General features: G+C 49.7%; 2 protein-coding genes across 3 annotated transcripts; both read left to right on the forward strand.

Annotated features, from left to right (window-relative positions):
* Positions 1–11,991: 11,991 nt before the first annotated feature.
* On the forward strand, positions 11,992–19,140 carry LOC115340722 (endogenous retrovirus group 3 member 1 Env polyprotein-like). 2 transcript variants are annotated; one of them, XM_030012694.2, is made up of 2 exons: positions 11,992–12,337; positions 16,705–19,140. In XM_030012694.2, the coding sequence occupies exon 2, from the start codon at positions 17,627–17,629 to the stop codon at positions 18,554–18,556; it is 930 nt and encodes a 309-aa protein (XP_029868554.1). In that variant the 5' UTR covers positions 11,992–12,337; positions 16,705–17,626; the 3' UTR covers positions 18,557–19,140. The 2 variants fall into 2 exon arrangements, with proteins under 2 accessions (XP_029868554.1, XP_029868552.1); XM_030012692.2 differs by having other exon boundaries at positions 11,992–12,334.
* LOC115340721 lies at positions 12,330–16,711 on the forward strand. Its single transcript, XM_030012691.2, has one exon. It carries the CDS (start codon positions 12,690–12,692, stop codon positions 14,550–14,552), a length of 1,863 nt encoding a protein of 620 aa, XP_029868551.1. The 5' UTR covers positions 12,330–12,689; the 3' UTR covers positions 14,553–16,711.
* Positions 19,141–19,375: the final 235 nt, after the last annotated feature.

Below are 19,375 nucleotides of genomic sequence, written 5' to 3' on the forward strand. Positions count from 1 at the left end.
AAGCAAGAGTGTACCCCAGAGTTATTGGGGACCGGGTAGTGCCTTCCCACCTATTCCCATGTTCCCAGGCACATGAAGCCCTCCAAGAAGCTTTTTTTCCATTGTCATTTGCTATAAAAACTGCTAACATTTATCGATAGCAATGGAGTATAAAAGCCCTAAATAGTACACATTCTCTACTGTCACGAATAATCTAACAAATTGGCGGAGCTCTATGGGAAACCTCAGCGTGTTTGCCTAGGCTGGCTTGCACTGCAAATAGTCAGAATTATTCGTGACAGAGCCTTTTATTTTTTATTTAAACAAATAAGCTGAAGTGCATTATATCGCACTCGGTCTGAAGAAATATATATTCTGCTAGTGTTGGGCTGACAGATTTTTGCAGGTGTGTCTCTCCCCCACCCCACGTCCGTGCGTGTGTCTGTTTCCCTCCTTGCTCTGTGTCCATGGGTGGGTCTCTGCCCCCCACCCGTGTCCCTGAGTGTGTCTCCCCCCCTCCTTGTCCATGGCTGTGTCTATTCCCCCGTGTCCATGTCTCTTCCCCCCCACCATGTCCATTTGTCTGTCTCTTCGCCCCTGTCTATCTGTCTCCCTCTTCCCTCCCCGCGCTGTCCATCTGTCTCTGTCTCCCCCACGCCTCCCCCCCGTGTCTGTATTTCCCCCCACCCCCATGTCTGTCTTTCCTGTCCACCCCCGTTACCCACGTGAGTTTTTCCCCACGCGAGTTTTTCCCCCCGCAGCACACCGCCCGCATCCCCTGCCCTCCTATCTCGTGCCCCCCCTCCCTCTTTCCCCCTCAAGCCCCCCTCCATCCCGCCATATTCCACACCACGCACCCCCCATAACCCCTCTGCCTCCGGACCCCTGGGGCGCTGCTTGCACCCCAAACCCGCCTATTGCCCCCCCCCCAAACTCTGACATCCCCCCACCAGCTTCCCTGCACCCCACTCCCACCCCAGTCTCCCTCCTCCTGTGTTTTGGGTTTGCGCTGGGGACAGCGTTGGGCAGGGGGGGCCGCGTCAGTCATGGCTGAGCGGCGCTTGCACAGCACCAAGGGCTGTTCTGGCGCTTACAACAGCCGGGACAGCTGACCCCAAGGGACCCAAGGGATTTTCCAGACTGCATGAGGTCATGCGCGGCAATAAAACTGGGGCTGGAGGTTGGGGGGGGGGGTGGTGAGGGGTGTGCTGCTGGGTCATCGGTTGGCTGGTGGTGAGCAATTGTTTTCATTTGTATCACTTGCCTTTCTTGGGTTTTATTTTTCTCTGTTAGGTTTTTTCTTCTTTTCCTTACCATTTATTGTTGTTGTTATTTCTTTTTAATTATTGATACCTCAAGCCATGAGTTTTCTCATTTTTGCCCTTCCGATTCTCTCCCCCGTCCCACTGGGAGGGGAGCGAGTGAGCGGTTGTGTGGTGCTTCATTGCCAGTTGGGATTAAACCACGGCACAAGGTTAGTCGCAAGCCCTGCCTGGCTGATGCTTTAGGCTCTCCGTGTTATTCCTACCATCTTGATAGGCCGTCCTTGTTCTTCGTTGCTGCTTTATAGTGCCTTTTGCTCCATAGGCAGCAGTACTCAGGCCGTGCGAGCGTAGCTGTCTCCCAACCGCTGGGAAGTAACTCTGCCAAAGGCAAAGAGCGAAACGGCCGTGGCACAATCTACAGTGATTCTGCCTCTCAAGGGACTCAGCAGGCCCCTTTCTCTCACCTTTTACTCTGTCCAGCTCGTCTGGAAAGTACGGTTGTTGCAGAAACTGCCACCGGGTTGTCAGCTTGGCACTGTGTACAGGCTGCCACGGTCACTGACTCTGCACGGGACACCGGCACCCTGGCGAGCTTTACACCCGGTCATTCCTTTCCCCTTGGGCAGCAGCGGTTCTGCTACGGGCAGCCGCTTTCTCAAGGGCAAAGGGCTGGGACAACAACAGGCTGCTGCACGCTCCAAGCAGACTAAGACGCCGTTCTCTGGGGACCCGGTGCAGGAAAAGCTGAGGTCCTTTCTGCGCTGCTAATGGCTCGTCACAAGGGAACCGTGCTCTTCTTTTAGCAGAAAAAGGTGTCGGTCACAGGCAGCCACGTATCACTGTGCCCAGCTGTTTGGCAGGTGTCTCACTTGTTCAAGTAGAGATGTATTTCTTGCCTTGCGGTCTTGATGCCAAAACAATCAGGGGTTCAAGTTACAAAAGCCCTTTGCCATCAGAGCAAGACAGCTAGATTTCTACCAGCACTGTATTTCAGCTGTGTTGCTAGCTGAAAATGTCTTGCAGGCCAGGAGAGATTGAGAGGGGTGTGAATTAAAGAAAGCAAGTGTTTGTTTTAAGGAGGCGAATTAGGCAGCCAAAGGAACTGAGCTGCTCAGCCGACACGTTGGCAGAGCAGCCCATCCAGCCCACTAAGTATTGCGTGCTGCGGCCAGCAAAGTGCGACTGCGACGCTTGCTGGCAGGAGCGGCACGGAGTGCTGAGCCACGCTCCTGTACCGAGCAAAGATGGAACCTCCAGGGCTCTACAGTCATCTGCTAAGGACATCTAATATACTGTCGTGCCCCTTTGCTTTCCTTGCTTCACGTCTAATTACTTTGCAGGCTGGAGGGCAGGGTGGTAAGTAACATCGTGTGGTGTTTCTTACCTAAGTGACAAAGCCTGCACAGGCAGCCTTGTGTGTATGCAGGATTAGGAGAGCAGAGTGCTGATAGCCCAGAGGTGAGGAAAGGTGCAACCACCGCAAAAAAGCCCAAGGATCACCAGCGTATCGCTCATCTGCAGATCAGCCGCTCGCATCTGGTCTGCTCAGACGCGCTGTTTCCTGCTAAGCATAGCTGCCCCTCTCACCCAAAGCAGCTTTCGGTCTCTTCTGGCCTGCCTTCAGGACGTCATCCGTGTTGCCTTATTTTTTTTAAATCTCTCGCCTCGCTGCTGTTGTCACCGAAATCGGGAAATGAACTTATTAACACCAATGTAGTATTAAGCAGCAGGCATTCTTTATTGCAGCGCCGGATGCACAGGGGATCGCTCAGCCTATCGTGCATGCCGTACGTTGCATCAGTCAAAGCTTGTATTACCCTGTTACATACATATGCATTAAGTTTCCCAGAATGATTATACTTATTCAGTCTATTTCCTGGGACTAATTATCATATTTACATAGTCATTACGCAGGTGGCCTGGGTCTCTGAGGGGCTTCCATGGGGTTCTTTAGAGATGCCTGGTGGTCCCTAGTGCTTGTGAAAGGGCACTTCTTAGTGTCCTTGCCGTGAACCCTGGGTTCCTCTTTATGGTCACGAGTTGGCCCATCAACCATCTGGTCTCAGATTGTTGCAAGAGTTGTGAGTTTCAACTGGTTCTTCGGCGCTTATCTAGACGTAAGCATTCTTTAGTTCCAGTTATCTCTGGTTAACCAGGAAGCCTATTCACAAGCATCCTTGAGCTATCAATGTTATTTACTGTCGTTTAATGAATTGTTAAGTTCACCTCACAACGCTGTCACTCCCACAACCCCGATGTGAGGCGCAGACCGATACAGCAATCCCTGGGGCTCACTCCGGGGGAACCCCCCCCCTCCCCGTTCCACAGGTTCCCTGTGCTCCTTCTCCTCCGTGGGTAATGGCGTGGGGGGCACGGACAGAAGCATCCACCAGATTTTTAAAGCAGTCAAATGCAAGGGACTGAAATGCTCCAGCCAGTTGGGTGCTTTTTGGTACGGAGGCAATGAAGATTACTGCCTGGGCTGTGAGTGGGAAAAGGGCAGGGAAATGTAAACCCTGTACCCCCCAGCAAGCAGTTTCCACCTTTGGATGGTGTAAACTGGGCTGTTAAGTCATTTCTCACCCTCCTGAACGTTCAGAAATTAACAGGCTGCTGCCGTAGTAGTAGTAGCAAGGCGGTGCTGGGGGCTGGGGGCTTCTGGCCGTTCTAGAGCTGTGATGAGCCCAGGGCCATTGAGGCGCTGTCGCCCCTCTTGTGCATCCCAGGCCCGCCCTGCCCCTTTCCTGGCCGCTTCTCTTTCCCATGCTGCTATGATTATTTTTGTTGCTTCCCTGTACCTTTCCTCTCTATTCTTCCATCCTGCTCCTTCTTCCTCCCTCTTGTTCTACCACTCCCTTTTCTTTTTCTCTCTGTGCTTTTGTCCTGCTCCCTCTCCCTCCTTTCTTCATTCTCCATCTCTGTCCTGCAGCACGTCGCTGTTTTTTCCTTTTCCATCTTTCTGTCCTGATCTGCATCTGCCTCTTTATTCCCCACGATTTCTCTGGCTTGTTCCCTGGTGTTCTTTTCCTCTCTGCACCACTATGTGCTTCTCCATGTCCCTGCCTTCCAATCTTTCTCCCTCCTTCCTTTTCTTTCTCCCTCTCTCCCTTTGTATTGCTCATTGTCGGTATTTTCCATTCTGCATCTCACTGTCCCCATCCCCCTTCCTGTTCATCTCTTACTCTCTCTGACCCTTTGTGCTGCTCCCTGTCCCTATTATTTATTGCTTCACCTCTCTGTCCTGCTCTCTGTTGCTGTGTTTTCTCTTGCTCCATGTCTCTGTCATTCTCTCTGTTGCTCTCATTGGCTCTCTATCCCAGTGTCCTGCTCCCCATCCCTCTCTCTTTCACAGTATCCCGCTTTCTGGCTCCCTGTCCGTCACCTGTTTTCTATATCCCTCTGTCCTTCCTCCTGTCTTTCCTTGTCCCTCTGTCCTGCCTACACATCACTGCCTTTTTTTCCTTTCTCCATCTCTCTGCCTCAGTCCTGTCACTCTCCTCCTCTCTCATCTCTAATGTTTCTTTCTTGATCTCTGCCCTGCTCCCTGTCCCTTTTCTCTTATTCTGTCTTCCCCCTAACTTTTTGTCTGTATATCTCCATACTACTGCCTATCCCATCGTTTCTCGCTGTGTCCTCCTGCCAAGCTCGCTGTCCCATTATTCCCCTTTGTCCTGTTCCCTGGCCTTTTTTCTCATCCTGCAGTCCATCAGACCATCTTCAGTAACGGGATGGTCTACGTGGCACCAGGCCTGCTGGCGTGAGATGGGATTCGCCTTTCTCAAAGGGGGAAGAGCATCTTTGCTCATGAGCTAGTGGGGCTTATTGACAGAGCTTTAAACTAGACTTGAAGGGGGATAATATCAGGCTTGCCCATGACAAGCTGTGGGATGACACACCAAGGTTAGAGGGACAGGGTGCTAGTAAGGGCCCTCAGCCTGTTGCTCTGAGATGTGCTGGGTACACTGGAGCACACTTGAGGTCTTATGGAGATAAGCCAGGGGCTCCTGAGGTAAGAGGAGCCAACAGGGAAACACTGGTGAAGTACCTCAAAGGAAGTTCCTCTAAGAAGGTGACATGGCCAACAGCCCAGCTGAAGTGCCTCTACACCAGTGCACGCAGCATGGGCAACAAACAGGTGGAGTTGGAAGCCACCATGCTGCTAGAAAGCTACGGCTTAGTTGCCATTACTGACACTTGGTGGGATGAATCCCATGACTGGAGTGCAGCTATCGATGGCTACAGGCTGTTGAGAAGGGACAGGTGAGGAAGGAGGGGCGGAGGGGTTGCCCTCTATGTCGAGAAGTGGATAGATTGTGAAGAGCTGTCTGAATAATAGCCACGAGCAGGTTCAAAGCTTATGGGTAAGAATTAGAGACTGAGGCGACAAAGGGAACCCTGTAGTTGGTGTTCACTACAGGCCGCCTGATCAAGGGGAGCCTATTGATGAAGCCTTCTTACTCCAGCTACAGGAGGCATCGTGCTCGCAGGCTGTCATTCTGCTGGGGGACTTCAACCACCCCGACATCTGCTAGAAAAGTAGCATGGTGAGCTGTGGGCAATCCAGGAGACTCCTGGAGTGCATGGAGGATAAATTTTTAAGCCAGGTAATAGACAGCCCTACCAGAGGGGATGCGATACTGGACCCAATGGTCACCAACGCAAGTGAGCTAATCAGTGACATCAAGGTTGGAGGCAGCCTGGGCTGGAGTTCGCAGTCCTGAGGGATATGGGACAGGTGAAGAGTAAAGTCAGGACCCTGAATTTTAGGAAAGCAAAATTCCAGCTGTTTAAGGATTTAGTCAACAGGATGCTCTAGGAAACTGCCGTTAGGGACAAGGGAGCAGAACAGAGCGGGTAGATCTTTAAGGACGCTTTCTATAGAATGCAAGAGCTCTCAATACCCAGGTGTAAGAAATCAGGAAAGGAAGGCAAGAGACTGCATGGATGAGTTGAGACCTGCTGGTCAAACTGAAGGGCAAGAAGGAAATGCACAGGCAGTAGAAGCAGGGACGGGTATCCTGGGAAGAGTATAGGAATGCTGCCCGCTTGTGTAGGGATGGGATCAGGAAGGCCAAGGCGTGACTGGAGCTGAACTTGGCAAGGGATGCAAAGAATAATAAGAAGGGCTTCTATAGGTATGCCATCCAGAAAAGGACGTCAGAGAAAGCGTTACCCCCCTGATGAACATGGCTGGCAAACTGGTAACAACGGACAAGGAGAAGGCTGATGTACTCAACAACTCTTTTGCCTCAGTCTCCACTGGCAACCTCTCTTCCCACACCTCTTGAGTGGATGGACTGCAAGACAGGGACTGGGGGAGCAAAGTCCCTCCCACTGCAAAAGAAGATCAGGTTTGTGACCATCTGAGGAACCTGAACATACGTAAGTCTATGGGACCTGATGAGATGCATCCTAGAGTCCTGAGGGAATTAGCTGATGTAGTTGCCAAGCCACTCTCCACAATATTTGAAAAGTCATGGCAGTCAGGTGAAGACCCTGGTGACTGGAAAAAGGGAAACATTACACCCATTTTTAAAAAGGGCGGAAAGGAGGACCCTGGGAATTACCGACCTGTCAGCCTCACCTCTGTGCCTGGGAAGACCATGGAACAGATCCTCCCAGAAGCTATGCTGAGGACAGGGAGGTGATTTGAGACAGCCAGCATGGCTTCACCAAGGGCAAGTCCTGCCTGATCAAACTCGTGGCCTTCTATGGTGGAGTGAGTGACTACATCAGTGGACACGGGAAGAACTACGGATGTCACCTAGCTGGTCTTCTGTAAGGCCTTTGACACGGTGCCCCACAACATCCTTCTCTCTAAATTGGAGAGATATGGATTTGATGGGTGGACTGTTTGGTGGATGAGGAATTGGTTGGATGGTCGCATCCAGAGAGCAGTGGTCAACAGCTCGATGTCCAGATGGAAATCAGTGATGAGTGGTGTCCCTCAGGGGTCTGTATTGGCACCAGTACTGTTTAATACCTTCATCAGTGACATAGACAGTGGGATCGAGTGCACCCTCAGCAAATTTGCAGACAACACCAAGCTGAGTGGTGTGGTTGACATGCCTGAGGGATGGGATGCCATCCAGAGGGACCTGGACAAGCTTGAGAAGTGGGCCCATGTGAACCTCATGAGGTTCAACAAGGCCAAGTGCAAGGTCCTGCACCTGGATTGGGGCAACCCCTGGCATCAATACAGGCTGGGGGATGAAGGGATTGAGAGGAGCCCTGCCAAGAAGGACTTGGGGGTATTGATGGATGAAAAGCTATTCTATGATCACTGTTTTTTCTTTCTCGATCTCTTTGTCCTGATAATCTTTCTCTCCCTCTTTTTTCTGCAATCCCTGTGGCTTGTTCCCTATCTCTTTTTCTCTCTCTCCTTCATTCCTTATTCCTGTCATCCATTTTCTCTTGATCCACCTGTTCTGCTCCCCACTCATCATTTTCTCTCTCTTTACATCTGTCCTGCTCCATGACCCTGTTTTTCTTCCACTATGTCCCTGCAGGGGTTCTCATCCCTTTTTTATTGATTTCTCCAACTCGCTGTGCTTTTCCCTGTACCTTTCTTTCTCTGCTCCTCAGTCCTTCTCCCACATTTTATTTTTCTCTTTCTGTTCCTTTCCTGCTCCCCATTGCTGTATTTTCGTTTTCTCTATCCGCTGCTCCAGTAACAGCTGCCGAGTTGTCCCAGGGGAAGGGCGAGTGTACAGGCACCAAGCCCCGTAGCAGACTCACTCCTGGGACTTCCACGCATTAATAAATAAACACTTGCTGTTTCCTTTGCACTCATGGCTGTGTTTGTAGCCCTTTGCACTTGGTGAGTGGCTGTCAGAGAGTCCAGGGGAGCAGGTTAAATAGTGGGTTTAAGGGGCCATGGCTGCAGCTGTGGGCTGGGGCTGGAGGAGCCCCAGGCAGGGCCAGTGAGGCTGATGGCCGTGGCCCCTCTAGGTAAAAGGGCTGCAGCCCCAGGGGATGGTGCTGCCGGGAGGGGGGGATGCCTGCCTGAGAGTGCCAATGGGCTGCTAAGATGTTTCTAGCCAACCAGTTGTGCTGGTTTTGGCTGGGATAGAATTATGTTACTTCATAGTAGCTGGTATGGGGCTGTGTTTTGGATTTGTGCTGAAAACGGTGTTGGTAACACAGGGATGTTTTTACTATTGCTGAGCAGTGCTTACCCAGAGCCAAGGGCTGTTCTGCTTCTCAGCCCACCCCACCAGCGAGGAGCCTGGGGGGGCACAAGGAGTTGGGAGGGGACGCAGCCGGGACAGCTGACCCCAACTGACCATATATATGACATTCCATGCCATACGACATCATGCTCAGCATGTAGAGCTGGGGGAAGAAGAAGGAAGGGTGGACGTTCAGAGTGATGGCATTTGTCTTCCCAAGTCACCGTTAGGTGTGATGGAGCCCTGCTTTCCTGGAGATGGCTGAACACCTGCCTGCCCATGGGAAGTGGGGAATGAATTCCTTGTTTTGCTTTGCTTGTGCGCGTGGCTTTTGCTTTACCTATTAAACTGTCTTTATCTCAACCCATGGGTTTTCTCACTCTCACCCTTCTGATTCTCTCCCCATCCCACTGCGAGGGGAGTGAGCAAGCAGCTCTGTGGTGCCTAGTTGCCAGCTGGGGTTAAACCACGACACCAGTGCAACAGGTTGATGGTCAGTTGGAGTCGGACCCCATCAGGGCAGCTCCCAGGGATTTTCTGAGAGCTGGTGGAGAGAAAGCAGGAAGAGGGGCAGGAGATGGCTGCCCCCATCCCTCTGCGTACCTGGAGGCCTTCCCACTCCCTGGAAAAGGTGCTGGGTGCCTCTCCAACTCAACAGAACTCCTCCGGCCCTGCTCACCCCATGCAGTTGCCCCCAGCTCCAGCACCTCCCCTGAAGCCTGTCCCATGGCCACTGACTGCCTCCAAACCCTGTCCTCATGGCAGCAAGCTGGCCCTTTGTCCTGGTTTTGGCTGGAATAAAGTTAATTTTCTTCCTAGTAGCTGGTATAGTGCTGTGGTTTGGATTTAGTATGAGAAGAATGTTGATAACACACTGACGTTTTAGTTGCTGCCAAGCAGTGTTTATACCAAGTCAAGGACTTTTCAGCTTCTCATACTGCCCTGCCAGTGGAGGCTGGGAGCGCACAAGAAACTGGGAGGGGACGCAGCCAGGACAGCTGACCCAAACTGGCCAAAGGGATATTCCATACCATGTGATGTCATGTCCAGTATATAAACTGGGGGGGTGGTTGGCCTGGGAGGGATCGCTGCTCAGGAACTAACTAGGCATCGGTCAGTGAGTGGTGAGCAATTGCATTGTGCATCACTTGTTTTGTATATTCTATTATTATTCCTTCCTTTTCTGTCCTATTAAACTGTCTTTATCTCAATGTACAATGTATCAGCTGTCCCTGGCCTCCATCAGTTACGTGCGTGAGCCACCATGGACTGAGGAAGCCTTGCGGATGAGGAGCATTGAGGGTGAGGGTCGGGCAGGCGGCACTGCGGAGGAGGAAGGGGCAGAGGCAGAGAGAGAAGCATCCGAGAGGTGAAGGTCTCCTGCCTGGTGCCAGGAGCTGTAGTGAGTTGCAAGTCCTCTCCTCTATGTCCTGGCCCATCCCTGCCACCCTTCTTCAGATGTCTGCCTGCCTCCCTTCATCTCCCTCTCTGCCTGCCCCTTCCTCTGTCTCCCTCTCTGCCTGCCCACCTACATGTATGGCTTCCCAAAACTTTTGTTATTCTCCTGCCAAATCTGCTCGGTACCCCATTGCCTTTTAAATTTTTAATATGTCTCTCTCTTACCAGCTTCCTTTCCCTGTTTATTTTTTCCACGCTGCCTGGTACACCATTACTTTTAAAATTTAATTTCTACGTCTTCCCCTGTCTCCCTGATCCTGTTTTTTTATTCCTCCCTCTGTCCTGTAGCCAGTTGCTTAGGACTGGCTGGGCATCAGTCAGTTGGTGGTGAGCAACTGTTTTCATTTGCATTGCTTGTTTTTCTTGGGGTTTATTTTTCAATTGCTTTGTTGTTAGGGGTTTTTTTCCTCTTACAACTGTTTTTTTAAATATATTTTTAATTATTAAACTGTTTTTATATCAACCCATGAGTGAGTTTCTCACATTTACCCTTCTGATTCTCCCCCCCATCCCACTGTGAGGGAGTGAGTGAGCAGCTGTATGGTGCTTAGTTGCTAGCCGGGGTTAAACCATGATGCTATGTCTACTTTGATGAAGCTGCCTATTGCTATTTTTTAATTATTTCCTGTCTGTTGTGAGTTCTTGAGCTCTCTCAGCCTCTACCTGTATTTGAATCATCCGGCAGTAACAGTTAGTTAGTAACAGCAGGACAGTTAAGCAAGGCACAACAGCAAAGGCGAGCGGACAGTGTTGTGGGCTGCGATGGGGAGTGAGGTCGATTGCTTGGGTTTTGTTCTTTTGGGGTCTCTGTGCTGCCCGAGTATTTAAGTCGGTCAAAAGGAGTTGCCAGTCCGTTTTGTACGGCAGGCTCTCTCTCTTGGGAAGTGGTATATAACATCTGTGTGTGCCTCTCTGCATTTTCCCGAGGCGGGCCCGGCATCGGAGGTTGCGGTTCCCGAGACATCAGAGCCGGCCCGACTAGACACGCGGGCACCTGATGCGGCCACTGACCCTGGAGGTCAGATTTAACTGGAGGAGAGCGGAGCGATGTTAGGCTGCTGGGGGAAAGGGGGAGTCCGGCTATTGCGGTGGGGGTAAGAAGAGGGATGGGTGCATGCTTCTCACGGGTATTACTGTTTTTCTTGAACTTGCTGATGTAACTGGCTCAGCATGGCAGACTGGAGCGCAAAGCACAGATCAACAAGGTTAGTGGAGTGAAGACGTCAAAACGTGGACGGTTTACCGTTGGTTGGGGTAGTTGTCAGCATCTGGTTGACTTTGCTTTATTTTGTTGCTGCAGATGCACAGTGGGGAGCTGAATGCCGAAGGGAGATGGTGAGGGGAGAGCCGTAAGGAGGGCGGGGGGCAGACGGCCCTGGCCGTGTCTCTGCCCGGATCCTATGCCTCCGTGTCCAGGGGGGGCAGTGGGGGGGGTGTGTGTGTGTGTGTGTGTGTGCCTCCCCCTGCCCCCCGTGTCCGTGGGGGAGTGTCTGCCCCCACCTCCATCCCCCCATGTCCGGGGTGTGTGTGTCTCTTCCTCTGCCCCTGTGTCTGTAGTTCCCTAAAAATGCCATACCTTGTCATTAAATTTAACTTTCAGCCACAAAAATGAGAATTACTACAATAAAGTAACCTGAAACGTTTTCATGATATTTTTATGTAATTTTACGTTTTTCCCACAGTTAAAACTATGAATAAGCTTCTAATAATAAGCTCTCAGAGTTCTTTCTGATATGGTGAAGGGACTCCTGAGAAACCTTTCAAACTGAAGAAACTGAACTGAAGGAAGACTTGGAGCCACAGTAGTTCATAACAGGACATGTTCTTCAGCTGGACAAATTGAAGGAGCAGCACCTTTGTCATAAACCTCCAGCAAGGAACAAATTAAAAGGAAAAACAAACAAATCTGTCATATTAGAACCATCTCCTGTTACCTCGGTCCTTTCCCATTATTAGCATTTCCAAAAGCAGCTATTCCAATTCTGAACCGTGTATCTACCCGAAAACTTTTTATGAATGAAAACTGAATTTTGAAAAGGCAGTCCTTGAGAAAGTTTCACTTGAAAACATTAGTATGACAAAAATTGTATCACAGGCTGTGAGAGGCTGAACTGTGAACTATTTACCTCGAGCTATTTGTCTCTGGGATGGCTTGTTTAAGCGGGACACTCCTCGGGCCGCTGAATGCGATAAGGACGACTATCAGGCCACTGAGGTATCCGAGGAGGAGCGGGGCTGGAGCCGCCCGAAGCACGCAGGAATGTGGAGGCTGCCATTGTCATGGAAACCGTGGTCCTTGAGATAACGTACTGGTTTCTGGTGTTGATCAGGGCTTGCGCGAACAGTCCGTATGTGCACGCATCGGACCGTGCCCTATAAAACCGTGGAGACAAGCCGTGGGGTGCACCCACCGCCGAGGGGCTGAAGGCTGAGGACCAACGGGACGCCGCTGGATCCACGGTGGTGACTATTCTTGCGACCCTATCCCGAGTGCTTGCTTGATTTCTGCCTTTTTCTTCCATCCTATCCTGTCGCTGCTGTTTTCTACTTTTGATAATAAAAGCTGTTTGGGGTATACGGCATCTGACCTGGTTTGCGTCTTAATCTCGCTCTTGGGATCATATCGAAACCTTCCCCGACGTTGGATCGGGACATTAAATTAGCGTCACGGAGAGGATCCCTTGAGAGGAGAGTGCCGTCCTGTTTCCCACATACGTGAGACCTCTGAGGAACGTGAGGGGGCGAGCTTGGGTCGCGTTTGTTTAAAAATCTACGTGCTGCCTTCCGAGGCGACCGCTTCCCCGCTTTAGACGAGATGAGTGACACTAAAATTGCCCCTGCGGAGCAAAAAGTTTTGTTTGATTTTTTAGAAAAACATAAAGCGCGACCCTCTGTGCCAGGGCTAGACTGGGCTCGGGGAAACTGGTATAATCTGCAGAGCGTTGTTGATCGGGTGGTGGCTTTACAGCAAGCCGCTCGAGTGCGGTCAGGGAAGGGAAAAGCGGTTGTCTGCGCCGTTCTCGGTGCCAGCCTGGCCGCAGCAATAGAGGCTAGGGATTGCCGCCTCGCTGCAGAATCTCAGCTTGCTGAATCCCTCCAAAAGCTCGCTCGGTCCCTTCAGGGACAAGTGGCGGAATTAAAAGAACAGCTCGAAGGAGAAAAGAACCAAGTGAAACGTTTGCAGGCTGCTCTTAAGGAGCGGCTCCTTGCGGATACTGTCCGCGAGGAATTTCCCCCAAGATCAGAAATCGGCTACCCCCTTTACGACCTGCAGGCAGCAAAAGAGAGAGTAGAGAAGTTAGAACCGCCTTCGTCGCAACCCTTAGTCAAAACTGAGTATATTTACGATGATGAGCAGGACCAGTCCCCCCATGTTACAACTAAAGAGGTCCCCTATACCGCCACCGAGTTGGCGAAACTAAAAAAGGAATTTGGCCGAACCCCTAAGGAGTCAGAAACGGAGTATGTGTGGAGAGTATCGTTGTCGGGGGGGGACCACATTCGGTTAAGTGAAAAGGAGGCGGAAGGGTACTGGGGACCAGGAGTGGTTTTAACTACTGGGAACCACCGTGCCCCTTGGTCTTTAACCCAACGGGCAGCCTATTGGGCGGGGGGTTTGAACCCCTTGGAGAGGGGGGATCCCCTCGCGATTACGGGGACTGTTGATCAATTAGTGGAGAGTGTGCAGAAGGCGGCTTGTCTGCAGATGATGTATGATCGAAAATTAGAGCCTAGACAGGAGTCCCCCATGATGATGCCGGTAGATCCTGAGCGAATGACTCCCCTTATAAGGGGGCTCCCCGATTCTTTGAAGCACCTTGGTATACAATTACAAGGAAGGATACAGGCGATGCCCCAGGGTGAGAGAGTCGCGGCTGCTTTAGAAGGACTCACGCCCGATGGGCACCGCCGACCCCCAGGTAGGAAAATGTGGACTTGGGGAGAAGTAGCCCAGGAATTGATTAATTACGGGCGCAAGTATGTTCCTGTTAACCTTCCAGCCACCAAAATGGACTCCAGGGGCTTGAGGCAAACGGAAGTAAAAACAGTTCCGCACCCTGGGAGTGACAAGAGAACATCCCTCACCAAACGGCTGGGAGGGAGAGACATCCCGAAAAAACGTAATAGGCTGTGGGCAGAGGGACAGCAGAAGGGGATCCCACGTGACATAATGGACAGGCTGCCAACAGACAAATTAGAAAAGTTGGTTACAGGGTGGCAGACCCACTCTCCTTTTAACTCCCCGGTGTGGCCAGTACAAAAACCTAACGGCAAGTGGAGATTGACTATAGATTATTGCAGACTTAATGCAAATACTGATCCATTGACAGCTGCGGTACCTAATATTGCTGAGCTTATAACCACAATCCAGGAACGAGCCCACCCGATTATGGCAACAGTGGATGTTAAAGATACGGTTTTTATGGTCCCTCTGCAACCAGAGGACCAAGACCACTTTGCATTCACTTGGGAGGGTCAGCAATTTACTTTCACCCAACTCCCACAAGGATATAAGCACACCCCCACTCTAGCCCATCATGCGTTAGCGCAGGAGCTAGAAGTAGTTCAGACAGAGAAGGAGGTCAGTGTTTACCAATATATCGACGACATTCTTGTGGGAGGGGATGAGACAGAAGAAGTTCAGATAACTCAGGATAAAATAATTTCCCACTTATAAAGCTTGGGGATGAAAATTCCATCAGAGAAAATACAAATACCCTCGAGCGAAGTAAAGTTTTTAGGAATTTGGTAGAAGGGAGGAATGACATGTATTCCACCAGACACCCTTTCCTCATTAGATCAGATTAAAATGCCAGATTCAAAAAAGGATTTGGAGCACGTACTAGGATTACTTGTGTTTTGGAGAAAAGATATCCCTGATTTTTCAATTATTGCAAGACCCCTGTATAACTTGTTGCGAAAACGGGCTCAGTGGGAATGGACTAAGCCCCACGAAGAAGCATTGCAGTGGCTAGTGTTTGAGGTGACTGCCCATCAAGCTCTTGGTCCCATTCACCCCACAGACCCCGTCCATATTGAATGGGGATTTGCCAAGAGCGGGCTATCAATACATTTATGGCAAAAAGGCCCCGAAGGACCCACTCAACCTATTGGGTTCTATTCTCGCAGTTTTAAGGATGTGGAAAAAAGACATACTGCTTGGGAGAAGGGTTTGTTTGTAGTCAGTTTAGCCTTGAGAGAGGCTGAACAGACTATTCAGCAACAGCCTGTAGTGCTTAGAGGCCCATTTAAGGTAACCAAAATGGTTTTAGCAGGAACTCCACCCCCTGACGGGGTGGCTCAGAGAGCCTCTGTGTGGAAGTGGTATGCCCAGATAGAGCATTATTGTGACATTTTTACAGTGTCTGAGGGAGCTGCCAAGACGTTAACCATTCAAGAAGAGATGAGCCCAGATAGAGAAACACCTGAACTCCCTCCTGTAATACAAGTGGCCCCTCTGTTTTCCAAGCAGTTGCAGGATGTTTGGTTTACCAATGCTTCCTCTAAGCGAGAAGGAAAAACTTGGAAATATTGAGCTGTAGCACTCTGCATAGACACCAATGAACAAATAATCACTGAAGGGGAAAGTAGTGCTAAAGTAGGGGAATTAGTTGTGGTACGGAGTGTTTTCCAGCATGAAGCCCAATCTACCTCTCCTGTCTATATCTATACTGACTCCTATGCCGTATTTAAAGGCTGTACTGAATGGCTTCCATTCTGGGAACAGAATGAGTGGGAGGTCAATAGGATACCTGTATGGCAGAAAGAAAGGTGGCAAGATATTCTAACCATTGCTAGACAAGGAAAGGTTGCAGTAGCCTGGGTGGCTTCCCACCAAGCCAGTTAGCCTGTTAGCCAGTGGAATGGCAAAGCTGACGAATTAGCGCAATTAGCTCCCCTCCAGAACACCCCAATAGCAGAAGACTGGGAGCGATTGTTAGAATGGCTACATGTAAAGAGGAAACACTCAGGGGTCAAAGATCTCTACTGTGAAGCCCATGCTCGAGGTTGGCCAGTTACCAGGGAAGAACGTAAAACTTGTGTGTCCGCCTGTGAACAATGCCGTACCTGCTTAGAAAGACACCCCCTGGAAGGTGACCCCCTACACTCAAGGGAAGGGAAAGGGCTGTGGAAAGCTTGGCAAGTGGACTACATTGGCCCTTTCTGAAAATCAGAAGGAAAGCATTATGTGTTAGTTGGAGTAGAGATAGTGTCAGGGTTAGTCCAAGCCAAAGCGTTTGCCAGAGCTACTGGGGAAAACACGGTGAAAGCTTTGAAAGAGTGGTTTGGCACCTTCCCCAAACCGTGGTCAATTCAGTCGGATAATGGTTCCCACTTTACTGCTAAAATAGTCCAAGATTGGGCAACCCACGAAGGAATCTTGTGGGTATGCGTATTATCCACAGGCAAACAGAATTGTGGAAAGAATGAATGGCCTACTGAAATGCTTCCTCAAACCACATAAGCCAGGATGGGCTGAACGGCTATGGGATGCAGTGACTACTGTTAAGTCATTGGGGAGTAAATGGGTGCCTGAAAATTACAGCATTTTGCCCGAAGGCCCCAACCATTATACCAGCCCCAGATGGCCTGGGTCATCCCAGAAATCCATCACATTTGCCGGGCCAACCAGTCTTAGTTGAACTCCCCATGGTGGGGGGCTGTACCCCTGGTACTGGAAACCCCGACGAATAAATATGCTTGGAAAGCAAAAGATGCTCATGGAAAAGAACATAAGATCAACACCAGGTGGATTATTCCATCCTTCTAATAACAACTTGTTTCCGGTTCCTTAGAACGAACCGAGTCTGTTTTCTTTTCTCTTTCAGGTGAAGACTCTGGAGCCTGCCTGAAGGAACATGTGAAGCTGTTGATTGTCTGTGTGGTTTTGTCGGTGATTCTTTTGTTAATATTTATAGGATGTTTGGCATACCACCGCAGATGTTGTTTTGGTCAGCCCTTGTTGCTGCCTTTAATATTTGGGGGAACTCTTGCGCCCCCCCCCCCCTTTTTGACTTGTCATGGCAAAATGAATTTATTGTTTTAGGCCAGCAAGTGGCCAACACTTTTAATCTGACTAACTGTTGGGTATGTGGTGGGCCCTTAGGTTTGGAAAGCTGGCCACGGACTGCTGTCCCTATTTCCCCGAAATGGTTAGCGAGTAATTACAGTGAGGTCAAAAAGGATTCTTATTGCGGTGAAGACACACAGCCCTGGGCAATACAATACCCAGTCCAAGGCGAATATTGCTTGAACTGAACACAGAAAGATGGTGTCCCTGTAGGAAATAGCAAGTGCAACTGGACCTATACTTACGGCAGCCATTGCCTCACTGATGGCTGTAGACCAGTTGATTGTTCAAACCACGGGGCAACCGCATCATTGCCAGAAAAGGATGACCAGGCATATTGTTGCCTCTTGAGCTCCAGTTCTCCAAATTTTGTACCTTGCTGGCCCAAATGGGCTTGGGTGAATCAAACAGGGCACAGAAAACAGTTTGCCGATTTTTGGTCTTCCACTGATCAGTCTAATAACCGTCTTAATGTTACCTGCTTTTGGCACCACGGTTCCGGTGCCTGGAAATGCAAATTCACTGATAAAACATATTCTCAGCTCCCTGACGGGACTCAAATTTGGTGGTCAAGTGATAATAAAGACCACTGTCAGGGACATTTGAGCATAGGTCCGGATGGACTTCCTATCTGTTGGGGCACCACGGAGGAGGTAGGAAAAACCGTGGACAGGTTGTTGATGAACAGTCCATCACATCATCCTCTAGGAGTAGGTAATACAACATATTTCCAGTCACCACAGACACCCACCCGTTTGTTTGAAAATGGTACCCTAGCCTTAAAGGGCCACTATTGGGTGTGTGGCCAACATGCCTACAAACTGTTACCAGCAAATTGGACTGGAGTGTGTTATGTGGGGGTAATTTGCCCCTTGTTTTTTCTGCTCCCGGAGGATGAAGGTGACAGACTGGGTGTTAAGGTATATGATGATCTCAGTGGATATCGGCAGTCCACTGATAGTTCCATAGCAGGTGGAAGTGGTCAAACCTGGGGCAAAGATGAGTGGACCGCTCAACATATCATACAACATTATGGACCTGCCACCTGGAACCCCAACGAGTGGGTTAGCAGTGCTCGAGAACCTATCTATAATTTAAATTGCATCATTTGGTTACAAGCCATTCTAGAGATCATTACTAATGAGACAGCCCATGCCCTTGATCTATTGGTGGATCAAGCCACACAAATGCAAACAGCAATATTACAGCATCGCATGGTTCTCGATTACCTGCTAGCCAAAGAAGGAGTTGTTTGTGGTAAACTAAATGATTCTAACTGTTGCTTAAAAATTGATGACAGCGGGAAAATTGTTAAACAAATTACCATGGGAATAAAAAAGCTGGCCCATGTTCCTGTCCAGACATGGAAAGGCTGGTACATTGATATGTTTTCCTGGCTCCCTGGTGGTCTATGGGTTAAGCGAATCCTATTCTACTTGTTATGTGGTTTTGCCATGTTGTTGTTTTTACCATGTATCATTCCATGTTTTATACAATTGACTCAACCTGTTGTAACTAATATGCAATTTGTAACTACTGTTTCACCTGACGGTGTTAAACAAATTCGCGCTGTGCGTCAAACCATGCCATTGGTAGTATGGATTGTATGAAATGCTCTTTTCTGGCCTTTTCTACATAACTATCTTTTCTCAAAACCACCATGGGACCTGAAGCAATCTTTGAACCATGGGGTGGTGTGAGAGACTGAACTGTGAACTATTTATCTCGAGCCATTTGTCTCTGGGATGGCTTGTTTAAGCAGGACACTCCTCGGGCCGCTGAATGCGATAAGGACGACTATCAGGCCACTGAGGTATCCGAGGAGGAGCGGGGCTGGAGCCGCCCGAAGCACGCAGGAATGCGGAGGCTGCCATTGTCATGGAAACCGTGGTCCTTGAGATAACGTACTGGTTTCTGGTGTTGATCACGTGAAGGTTGTGTGATAGATGAAACCTACAGTGTGTGAACAGTACGTATGTGCATGCATCGGACCGTGCCCTATGAAAAACTATGGAGACAAGCTGTGGGGTGCACCCGCCACCGAAGAGCTGAAGGCTGAGGACCAAGAGGACGCTGCTGGATCCATGGTGGTGACTATTCTTGCAACCTTATCCCGAGTGCTTGCTTGATTTCTGCCTTTTTCTTCCATTCTATCCTATCGCTATTATTTTCTACTTTTGATAATAAAAGCTGGTTTGGGTATAGGGCATTTGACCTCATTTGTGTCTTAATCTCGCTCTTGGGATCATATCGAAACCTTCCCCGACATTGGATCAGGACACAGACATACACACATTGCCTTTTATGTATATAAATCTATGCGTGCATATAATTTAAATATTTTTGTATAATGTATTTTATATTGCATATTTATATTGCTATATAGCAATACATAAAACATAAAAATAGGAGGGTTTTGATACTGTGTT

The sequence above is a fragment of the Aquila chrysaetos genome, chromosome 4 (assembly GCF_900496995.4).
Source record: "Aquila chrysaetos chrysaetos chromosome 4, bAquChr1.4, whole genome shotgun sequence".
Taxonomy (NCBI): Eukaryota; Metazoa; Chordata; class Aves; order Accipitriformes; family Accipitridae; genus Aquila; species Aquila chrysaetos.